Below are 11,532 nucleotides of genomic sequence, written 5' to 3'. Positions count from 1 at the left end.
ATCAGAGAGATGTGGGGGCAGAACCGGAGAGCCCTTCAGGTGTCACCCCCGCCTTGTCTGCGAAAGCACGTGGGAACGGAGCAAGTCAGCTTGCACGCAAGGGGCCGCCCCACTCGGGCCATACTCCCCCAGCCCCGGCGCCCCCGGCGGGAACGAAGAGAACAATAAAACCCGAAGACACACACACACACACACACACACACACACACACACACACACACACACACCCTCCTTTCACACTAGTTCAAGGCAAGCCAAGACACTCTCGAGACGGCAAAGAGAATCGTCGTAAATCGCATTCAGCAGAGCTAAGCAAGCAACTGGTCTCGCCCCCCCCCCCACACTCCCAACCCGGCATCGTCGTCCCCCCCCTCCGCCAGAAAGCCAAAGGGGCGGAGCTGCCATTCTGACCCCGCCTCCTCCTCCTCCTCTCCAAGGCAGCCGTCGGAACGCCACCAGTTACCAAGCGCGAGGAGAGACGCTGCTTTACGGCTTTCTCTGTCTGTCTGTCTGTCTCTCTCTCTTTCCGGGCTCGGCTGTCGACTGGAGCTGGCGGAAGCGAGAGGCTGCAGAGGCGGTTTACGACGCGCCGTAAAGGGGAGGAGGGAGAGCTCTGCGCGCCTTTTCCCGCTGCTGGTGCGGCTCGCTGTTGCCATGGGGATGAGAAGAGCGAGTCCCGGTACGGGAGCGGCTTGCTGGGGAATAAAGGAATGTCAGGGAACCCAAAGGAGAGGATGCTCGGCGATGGAGCCGGGCTTCAAAGAGGGACGCGCGGAGCCAATGCATGGCGGATTTGCATTTGTATTGAAGGAGGAAAGCTTAGAAAGCGTGTGTGTGGTTCCCACTGGTGGGAGGAGAAGGGAACATTGCAAAAAGAGTGGCTCAAACATTCTTGGCTGGACTGAGGTCCTCCGGGTATGCCGGGAAGCTCCTGGTTGATCTTCCCTTTGCTGGGAAGCCAAGCAGCGTCGGGTCTGATCTCCGCTTGGATGGGAGACCACCAGGAAATCAGAGGGCTAGACTGAGAAGTGAAAAATATATGTGCATGGATGGCAAAGAGGCTGCATGGATGCATCCATAGGGACAAATGGAATACCGTAGCTTGATTCAAAGGTGTCTTTAATATGGGAACTCTGATTGAACAGACTGAGAATCCCTGGTTTTTGTGGGACTGTTAACACTACCCTGTGTTAAGAGACATCAGATGTATAGAGAAAAAGCAAGCACCTCTGGACTCCAAGAGGAATCCCAGTCATCCATGTTTGGAATTGAGTAAGGAGTTGTGGTGGTGCAGTGGTTAGAATGCCGTACAGGTAGTCCTCAACTTACAGTAGCTCATTTAGTGACTGTTCAAAGTTACAGTGGCACTGAAAAAAAAATGAATCATCACCATTTTTCACACAACTGTTGCAGCATCCTTGTGGTCATGTGATTAAAATTCAGATCCTTGGCAACTGACTCATATTTATGACAGTTGCAGTGTCCTGGGGTCATGTGATCACCTTTTGCAGCCTTCTGACAAGCAAAGTCAATGGAGAAACCAGAATCACTGAACAACTGTGTTACTAGCTTAACAACAGCAGTGATTCACTTAACTGTGGCAAGGTCATGAAATGAGGCAAAACTCATTTAACGACTGTCTTGCCTAGCAACAGAAATTTTGAGCTCAATTGTGGTTGTAAGTCGAGAACTACCTGTATTGCAGACTAACTCTGCCCACAACCTGGAGTTAAATCCTGATGGGGCTCAAGGGTGACTCAGCCTTCCATCCTTCCGAGGTCGGTAAAATGAGGACCTAGATTGTTGGGGGCCATAGGCTGAAATTGTAAACTGTCCAAAGAGTGCTGTAAAGCACTATGAAATAGTATATAATTCTAAGTTCTGTTGTCATTGCTATTGATTTATCTGCTCAAATACTGTACTGGACTTGAGTCATGAGTTCATAAGTTGTCTTTGAACTAGTTCCTTAAGTCTACCTTATAGGATTGTTGTGACTTTAAATAAATTAATGGAAATAAGTATAGTCAGAAAAAAACCAGCCCTCCCACCAAGTCAACTATATTTTTCTCCCACACTAAAAATTGGAATAGCAGTACAAAAAATAATCATTGGTTCTGTGCTCAGACAACCAAAGGTTCATGTAGGCTGGGCATTATGTGGTGACTACTATATTTAAGAAGATGTTGCTTGCTGTCAATTCCACAGCTTTTTGTTCTATTAAAGCTGTAATAATTGTTCAGATCCAACCCCACATTTCAAAGTTAGAATGAGAAAGTGGTAATCATCTGGTATTTGCATTTACAAACAACAGTGGTGTGTACGTGCCAGTGTAAAAAAAAATAATCATAGTGCAGCTGAGGCAGTAGATGGCAGTGTTGCTTGCAATGATAGCTATCCTTCCAAAATACCATAATGAGACTGGTAAAGGAATTATCACTTAATTAAATGATTTGATTCATCCTTCAGACAAATTCCAGCAACTGAAGTTAACATTATTTATTTCCTCTTATCTGTTTAACCCCCATTTGCCTTTATTATGCCTTAGTGGGTTTTTTTTTATTTCATCAAGCTTGATTGCTGATTCACAAACTAAAATTGATTTAAATCTATTCTCTAGAAAACTGCAAAGTGTGATTATATGTGTAACAAATCTTGACTTTGGGAGTTTGTAGATTTTGATAGGGGCTTATGCAACTGTGAAAATCAAAGAGATAATAACAAAGTTCAAAGATAGAACCTACAAGTGGTTTTATTTAAATGTGTACATATCGAAGTAAAAATGCATACAATGACATAGAATAGTTTATAGCTGCTAGAAACTTTTCAGAAAGACTCATGAATGGCATTCTAATAGACACAAATTTGAAGGATAGTTCTGTGCTTTTGCAGTGCATTAAATTTAACGAGTAGCCATAATATGAGACTTAATAGTCCCAGAAAGTGTTAGATTGAAGTAAGGCTTGGAAATATTTTAGGAGAAGCCTCAATAGTTTGTTTTAATGCATTTTGTCGATGTAACCAGAGGAAACATCTCATCCCAATGGGCTGGCTGCTCTCAGGCTGGCAGAAGGCCAAGGAATTCCAGCTAGTAGGGTGCAGAAGAGCCTTTTCTGCTGTGGCTCCTGTCATCTGGAACATCGTACCCCTCGAGGTGAGATATGCCACCACCCTCTTGGCCTTCCAAAAGCTCCTTAAAACCTGGCTCTCCTGACTCTCCTGATTGTCCCGGGGTCCAGATGTGCCATTCTGGAGGTAGGATTAGCAAATTAAATCAAAGATCCCACCTTCATCCCATTTTATATCCCTCCCCCCATCTTAGCTTATTTTCTGTTAATGTTACATTTATGGTTTTAATGTTTTTAAATATTGCTTTATCATGTTATTAGCCACCCAGAGTTGTATAACAGTGGCTATATGCATGGCCTATAATTTTAATAAATAAAACTTTAGTAGTATGAATACATTTGTATAAAGAAGAAGGGACTTCATTTTGGTTATTAGGATCCATAGCAAAATAACTACTAGATTAATTTACAGGTTTATTTGTACATTGAAATATTATGCTTTGAAAAAATACACATTGAAAAATGCAGAATCAAGAATGTCACTCAGATGCTTAGCTTATTTACATCAAAATATTTCTGGCACAGCCATTAAATGCTTTATGTCTGTGGGTGTATGTGAATGAGTCAGTGCAATTTAGCCTTCCAAAACGTACAGCTTACAATATGTAGACTTTCGTGTTTTTTGTCAAATATGTTGTATGTCCTTTTTACTACATTAAATATAATTTATTAAATCCTGCTGAACATTAAACTAGGTGTATAAGATTTATTTATTTAACTAATTAATTACTTGGCTGTCCATCTTACCTCATAATAACTCAATAAGTTGCAAGAGGAGGGAGAATGAATTACTTTGCAGAGTTTTTATTGACAAGCATAGTTCAAAGCAAGTAAGATAAGACTCATGCAGCTTTTTCCACGTTTGTCACATAGCAAAACTTGACTCTGACATTTTTTCCAATAGCTTATTTGTAAAGAGGCGACCTGATTGTTTTTAGGCTTTATGCCACACATGCTTAACCTAGCTACAATCTTGGTTTCAGTCCCTTTAGGAAACTGGGAATCTTACCATCTTAAACACGCTAAAAATTCAGCTTCATTGAGCATGATGTGAATGTTGATGGATGTGCTAAATCTGTGTCCCTAGTGCTTGAAAAGAGAAGTCTGGAAACAATCAAACCATTAGGCTGATTTAAAAAATCAACATAGTTCTGAGTGTTTTTCCATTGCTAAAACATTAGAGCCTGTGCAAAGGCCTAGTAGCCAAGATACAGCCCTCAAGGCATATGCTTACCAGCCATACATAACATCAAGCCAGATACGTAACATACATACATAACATACATACATAACATCAAGCTAGGGAGAACCAGAAAGATTACATAATATGCAATTGCTCCTAATCTGTTTATATTTAGGCATGTGGAAATTAGGCCTGACTTTTCTCATTGCCCAAAACCTCCTTTGGCATGTAAAGCAATTAATGGAGAAGAATTTGGATCCTTTGTGGCATCTGATTTGATTACAATAGTGGGTTTTTAAAAAAGGATCATTCAAGAAATACAGAAGCTCATTAGTAAATTATAGCCAAAGGAGCCAATTGTCTTACTCAATTTGCAGGGATTCACCTTCAGGAAATGAAACTTCTTATAAAGATGTTTACATGGACCGAGAGTTTTAGATCATGTGGCTGTCACTAGAGCACAGGATACCCATTTTATAAAGCAGTTTGGGGTACAGGAGCCTGTAATTCAATTATGATTGATTTCTCATCTTGCAATCCTAGACCTATGAGCAATATATTTTCTCCTAGTTAATTATGCCCACCTAGCAGTTCGGAAGCATGCAAGTGTAAGTCGATTAATAGGTACACTTTGGTGGGAGGGTAACACCATTCTGTGTGCCTTTGGTGTATAGCCCTGCTGACCGCCTGACTGTGGAAATTGTTTTCGCACAACGCTGGCTCCTTCAGCCAAGAAACGGAGAAGAGCACTGCGCCCTAGAGTCGGACAGAACTGACAAGGAAACCTTTTTAGTTAAGTATGCGGACAAGCGGTGGGTACCGTATTTTCTGAAAAGAAAAGAGAAGAAAAGAGAAAAGAGAAGAAGTAGGAAGAGACTTGTCTCATAACTAGCCCACACACACACTCATCCACACAGATAAATTGGAACCTTTGTAGAAAATTAGTACTTTCCTTAATGCTATATCCATAAGCAAATCTTTATTGACTGCCACCTGTAACAAACGTAAAATAACTCTGCTTGTTCCTAAAGTATTTCTGGAATCATACATGGAATGCTTCAGTGAGCATAACAAATCGCAGTGCAAACAGAAGGATGCATATATTTGCATGGGGTGTGACATTCTGCATCTTAAAAACCAATGCATTTCTACTTCCAAAAATGGATGGTAGATTGTAATATAGTCTACAATCATGGAAAGTTACAAATACTCCCTAGCACTGTGGTGGGCTATCATACTTATCATGTAGTATTACACAGTGTGCAAATAGCATGTAAAACTATGTAAAGCAGCCAGAACCGTTCCTAAGATCTTTAAGAACGGGAGAATGTGATACAAACCGTGCGCCAAATCCGCTTTTACAACCGATCAGTGTGATTCCATCTGTAATTAAGTTAAATTGTGCATAATTTAAAAACAACTACAGGATGTTAGTCTACTCTTAAGGCAACATGTATTTAAGGAAAACCATTCTACCAAGGAACTGTTCCTTGGTGTTTATTCCAATAATATGTTGGGAATTGTGTGTCCACCGAGAAAGGATTCTATTTAATACCTTTATCTGAGTCTTCCACACTTAAGCCTTCACAGGAATTTTTTTGGGGGGAAAAGACAGGCAGACAGAGGGATGTATTTGGTTTCCAAAACTGTAGTGAAGGTCCAACACCAGCTGGAGCACTTATTGCCTTCCCTCAATCAAGGGCTCCGTGATCCGCCTCCCATTCCGGATCAGGACTCTGCGGCGTTTGGCTGGCAAGAGGGCAGCCTTTTTCTCTCCTAGCTGGGCAGCCCTGATGAAAGGCTTAGCAGGAGACAGGTTCTGTCTTTTGTTCATCTCATCTACAAAAGACTCCACCCCCTCAAAGCGTTTAGTCAGTTCTCCAAGATGCTCCTTGAGGGCATTAAATTCCTTGTATAGGTCATCCAGGGCATCAGAAAGAGGTTTGATTCTAAAAAGACAACAAGCAAGAAGGGATACGGATTAAAAAACAAACACCCTATGCCAGTGATGGCAAACCTTTTGGAGACCGAGTGCCCAAACTGCAAACCAAAACCCACTTATTTATCACCGGGTGCCAGGTAGGACATGGACCACTGGGTGGGCGTGGCTGTGGTGGTCATGGCAGACTGGGTGGGTGTGGCCAAAGTGGGCATGGTCACCTCGATGTTGCTCCTGGGGAGGGACGTCTGTGGGGGCCGGACAGGGTTGAGGGGAGATCCATGGGGTCTCTGGCAGGCAGGGTGGTGGGCAGGAGGCTCGTCCTGCAGGGTGAGGCGAAGGAAGGTGGGGGGTGCCATTGCCACGGGGCAAGGCAAGTCAGGGGCCAGGCCAGCTGTTGCCTGACACCATCGACCCCCGCACACAGAGGCCAGTGAGCGGATGGGGGCTGACGGTGTCCATCAGCAGCCAGAGCGTGCCAGCTCCTTGACTGGTGCACCCTGGAGCTCCACAGCCCACCACCAGCAGTTCAGAGAGCCTTTGAGCTGGAGAGCTGGCTGACAGCTGAGGAGGCGATGCAGTGGGTTGTGCCCAGGAAAAGGAGAGCATGCGAGGCCAAGAGGGACGGGACCGGGGGGGGGGAGGGAAACCAGCCGTGCCGGGATGCATCCGGCCATGTGGGACCTCGGGCGGCTGGTTGAAGAGGGACGGTTGCCATCTCCGGGGCATGGCATGTGTGCCCACAAAGAGGGCTCTGAGTGCCGCCTCTGGCACGTGTACCATAGGGTCGCCACCACTGCTCTATGCTAATTTTACGGAATCAGGTTTTCATTTTATTTTGGCAAAGTTCAACAACAGAGCTGGATCTATGCTGCCAAATTCGTTTATGGTATCGTAGGCAGTAATTTATTTACATAGATGCAAGACATCTGTACAAAACGTTGCTCAAGCAAAGGTCCATTTCTTGGGGATACTTCCAAAATACAGATGCAGTAACATTGACACAGAAAGATTTATCTTATTTAGCTGTACAGTCCACAACAGAGAGCACCTAGAATCATAGGGCTGGAAGGAACCTTGGAGGTCTTCTAGTCCAACCCCCTGCCCAAGGCAGGAGTCCTATTTCATCCACTCAGTCTTATGAATCTGCAAATTGTAAGTTGCTTGTTTGTTCCTTCATTAGGGTTTGTTAACAGCCCAACATTCGTCATTGTTGCTTTTTGGGCACTGCCCAGGATCTTTTAAGATTGAATCAGTTTTCATTTTGTTTTGTTTTTTTTAAAAAAATCAAAATATATCTCAAGGTCTGGACACACACACACTGGACAAGGCCAAAAAAAAAAGACTGAAAAATGATGGACGATGTTGTGAAAATCTAGCCACTGACTTGGTGTGCTGTGCAAACATCCTAGGGCAAAGCATGTTCTATTTAATCCTAATCCAATGAACAACTACATTCCACTAGCCTGGTTCATCTGGATTGACTGCTGACACAAATTTATCAATTCCCCGCTAGACTAGCACGTTTTGAGGTTCTAGTAAAAGGTAAAGGTAAAGGTTCCCCCGCACATGCGTGCTAGTCGTTTCCGACTCTAGGGGCCGGTGCTCATCTCCGTTTCAAAGCCGAAGAGACAGCGCTTGTCCGAGGACATCTCCATGGTCATGTGGCCAGCATGACTAGATGCCAAAGGCTCACAGAACGCTGTTACCTTCCCACCGTAGTGGTCCCTATTTTTCTACTTGCATTTTTACGTGCTTTCGAACTGCTAGGTTGGCAGAAGCTGGGACGAGTAACAGGCGCTCACTCTGTTACGCGGCACTCGGGATTCGACCCGCCAAACTGCCGACCTTCTTGAGGTTCTACACCAAGTCAATTCGAAACCTATCCAGATTTCTGCCTGGACCCCAGCCCTCACCTTCCATAGTCAGGCAACACTGTTTGGTGATCATGGAGGAGAAGGTTCCTGATCTGAGTCATAATAGCAAATTTCCAGTTGTCCAGAACCACCGTAAGATTAGAACATCCCTTGGTATTGACTTTGTCAGCTGGGAGAGGAAAGAGAAAAGAAGAACAAACTGGAATGTGATGTAACAAAGAAGCAGCTTAGTAAAATCATCATCATCATCTTGGAAAAAATAAAGTGACATAAACATCTTCAAATTGAGCCTTGGTGGAGCAGTGGGCTAATGCCTCCTTAAGTAACACCAGCTGCCTGCAATTAGTGCAGGTTCGCATCCCACCAGGCTCAAGGTTGACTCAGCCTTCCATCCTTCCGAGGTAGGTAAAATGAGGACCCAGATTGTTGGGGCAATAAGCTGACTTTGTAATAATGCCGCTTGGGGGTGTGTGTGAAAGCCCTAACAAGCAGGCATATACAGAGAATGAAGGCTACTGCTAAGCTTGTAAGCCGCCCTGAGTCTTCGGAGAAGGGCGGGATATAAATGGAATTAAAATAAAATAAAATAAATAAATAAAATACAGATTGGGTGAATGCGTAAAAAGAAAGTATGAGTGATTGAGGACATACCAGCAGATCTAGAAAAGCATTTGGGCTCCATATGAATGGGCAGAATCTCAACACATCAATTACAAAATGTCACATTATTTTATAAAGTGGCCTATATTACAGTAGTATCATTGAGCTGGATCCTTGAAAAGAATCTTAATAGTCAAAATACTGTGCAACATCCAGGCAAAACTATCTGGTAGATTGTGTGGTAATAACAACAGCAGCATTTTTTACTCTTCCTTTTCCTTCTTCCTCCTGTACTGCCCTTTAGTTCCTAAATGCTGTATGCACCTGAGAAGGGGGCATTTCCACACCATTAACATGAAGTGAGAATCTAGCGGGACTATGGAGAACAGCAGCCACACTTTTATCATACATTCATTCCTTCTTCAGGGGTAAAAAGAAAGTGCTCAAAAACCTCTGTAAAACCAATTGGCAGCTCACCCTTCTCCCATGAATTCAGGGTGAAGAGCAAGTTTAGGAGGAGTAAAGTTACTTCAGCGTAACATCAAACCCAATGACAAAATAAAGGGATCCTAATTTTGGGAAGGTCAGCGTGCATCTTCAGGGATGGAAAAAAACACCCGCCTTTCCTTAAGAGTTCATTTTAGGACCTACAGTACCATTTCTAAAGTGAAATGTGCTCCAGTTCCCTGAAAATATGTCCTGGGAGCTACACAAGGAGAAATATGATTTATAGCTCAAATTCTGGTGCTCACAGATACTTAAATCTGTGAAGAATCCTGTACGCAGAAAAGAAATTCAGAATTTTATAAGAAATGTGGAAACTGGAAGACAGAAGAGGATTGGAATCTCAGGTTAGCAGCCTTTATGGGGGAAAAATGGGCTTTGGGGCATCCACGGTCAAAAGCAAGTGTGCCATCAAAATCATTCTCCCTTGAACAACTGGGCTTCCAAGGCCTTTAGCACAGAGGGGGCCAGCCTAACCAAGTGCCCCTCCACCCCAATTCACAATAAAGAAAACAAGTTTCTGTTGTCCCAAGTAACAACCTGCTTTCTGGGGGGGGGGGGAAGGCCATGATCTTTGGGACCTGTTACCTTCTTTTCGGTAGTCCCATTCGGGTCTGGCTTCCCGCCGCTTCGAGATGGCTGCACAGCTGACGGCTACCAACAACAGCAGCCCGAGAATCTGCTTCATGTTGCCTTGACAGCGCCAAGAGAAGGAAGACCAAAACATCCTCTTTACAGTCTCCGCACAGACCTCAAAGCCTCGTTCCTGTTCTGCGTCCAACCCCACCCCTTTCCCTAGATGGCTCCCATATGGCTGCTCATCTAGCTGGGCTGGTCACCAGTTTGTCATATCAGTGGGAAGAGGGAAAGGGGCGTCTCTACTTCTGCAGCCATAGAAACACAACACTCACTGCATCCATTCACCAGTCCAAGCCCAGCTGGATGGAAATACCGTCCAGGGATTTGAGAACGTCCTGTTGGAACTCGGATATCATCTGACTTATGACTGTCCTCTCCATAGAAGATCCCTATTTCCTCCATGTGTCTAAATAGTTTAAAAATGTTAAGATGTTGCCAGTTGGAAAGAAGAGGAAGTGGGTGGACAGGAGAGAGTAGAAGCTGTGCATCTGAGTGAGCAAATTGCTCAATCTTGCTAGTTCCTTATTGTTAGGATGAAGGGTAGCTTAGGCGACATCTTCATTGGATTGGACCTGTGTCAATCACCATGCGATCATCTTTAGTCCATTTGTTAATTCAGCAGCAGATAAGTACAATAAATAATACAGTTGCTATTAAGGGTGCTATCATATTCTAAGACACCAAGCATGAAGGGAAGGGGAAGAGGAAGAAGAAGAGATACAGCTGGCTAAAATCTCTCAGGACTGGAAACATTCATTTCTGATTTTTCCCCCCACTTCCATTCTTTCCCATGATTTGAGGCTAACAGACTGGGCCAGCTATAGCCAGAATCACAGAGTGGCTGCTGCAGCTGCTTGAAGGCCCTTATCACTTGGGGTCTGGGGTTCCTGTTTGTATTCCTCACCCAACCCCGGCTTTCCCCTCCTTTGCTCAGAACTGGTCCTTTTAGATGTCCTTTGCATATAAAGGCTGATTTGGGCTGATGGTTAAAACTAAGGTCTGACTGCAGAAAAACAGAAATGAGCAGATTAAATTGGAGGGTGGGCAAGAGAAGTAATGTGATCTAGTCTGACATACAGTAGTCCTACTTTGCCATCTGAACCTACCTTATGTATCTAGCCTAATGTCCTATTGTGCTTCCTGTATTTGTTTATCCATTCAAGACATTTTAATAGGAACTGAAAATGCATTGAGCCCTAAAACTTAATGCTGCAATGCAATTTGCACTTTCCAGATGAATTAGATTCCAATTCCCACTTGCCAGCCAGCCTGTGATCAAGACCTTCAAAAATATTATTTTAAAATTTTTTTAAAAGCACAATTGATTTTTTTTTTAAAAAAAAAAGAAACAAAAACTTCATTTACCTACTGAAATCCTCAGATGCAAGATGTGGTGGTGATTTTTTTCAAGTCTAGCTTGTTTCAAACCAAGATCTGCTGCTCTTCTTTGCTTTATAACATATTGTTCTGAAATTTTGCCATTCTTCAAATTACAAACAGATCCTTTGGGCCTATTACAGGAAACACTCCCAATCTGCAGTTCAGTATATCTCTGAGGGGATGGAGGAGGGAAGTCAGAGGTTTGTGGGACAATCCCCCAAAATACTCCAAAGTACCTTTTAGGTCACTAGCACTTAAAAGGGGAAAATTCTCTGCTTACTCATA

At 43.6% G+C, this 11,532-nt stretch overlaps 1 protein-coding gene across 2 annotated transcripts; it reads right to left on the bottom strand.

Moving 5' to 3' along the window:
* Window positions 1-2,754: 2,754 nt before the first annotated feature.
* On the bottom strand, window positions 2,755-11,277 carry LOC308664024 (uncharacterized protein). Of its 2 annotated transcripts, XM_081320933.1 has the most exons (4): window positions 11,233-11,277; window positions 9,817-9,921; window positions 8,164-8,293; window positions 2,755-6,257 (listed from the first exon to the last, which is right to left on the bottom strand). In XM_081320933.1, exons 2-4 carry the CDS (start codon window positions 9,914-9,916, stop codon window positions 5,987-5,989), a joined length of 501 nt encoding a protein of 166 aa, XP_081177059.1. In that variant the 5' UTR covers window positions 9,917-9,921; window positions 11,233-11,277; the 3' UTR covers window positions 2,755-5,986. The 2 variants fall into 2 exon arrangements, with proteins under 2 accessions (XP_081177059.1, XP_081177058.1); XM_081320932.1 differs by lacking the exon at window positions 11,233-11,277 and having other exon boundaries at window positions 9,817-10,147.
* Window positions 11,278-11,532: the final 255 nt, after the last annotated feature.

Source organism: Vipera berus, assembly GCF_964194415.1.
Source record: "Vipera berus genome assembly, chromosome: 2".
NCBI lineage: Eukaryota > Metazoa > Chordata > Lepidosauria > Squamata > Viperidae > Vipera > Vipera berus.
This window is presented reverse-complemented; position numbering and strand designations above follow the sequence as displayed.

What these genes read in the sequence shown, in the direction of transcription:
- LOC308664024 (XM_081320932.1), bottom strand. Translation starts at nt 9,955, where the DNA reads ATGTTTTGGTCTTCCTTCTCTTGGCGCTGTCAAGGCAACATGAAGCAG. An exon ending in ATGGGACTACCGAAAAGAAG is followed by an intron (nt 8,294 to 9,816) that starts GTAACAGGTCCC and finishes TTCCTCTCCCAG; the next exon opens with CTGACAAAGTCAATACCAAG. An exon ending in GTGTTGCCTGACTATGGAAG is followed by an intron (nt 6,258 to 8,163) that starts GTGAGGGCTGGG and finishes TTGTCTTTTTAG; the next exon opens with AATCAAACCTCTTTCTGATG.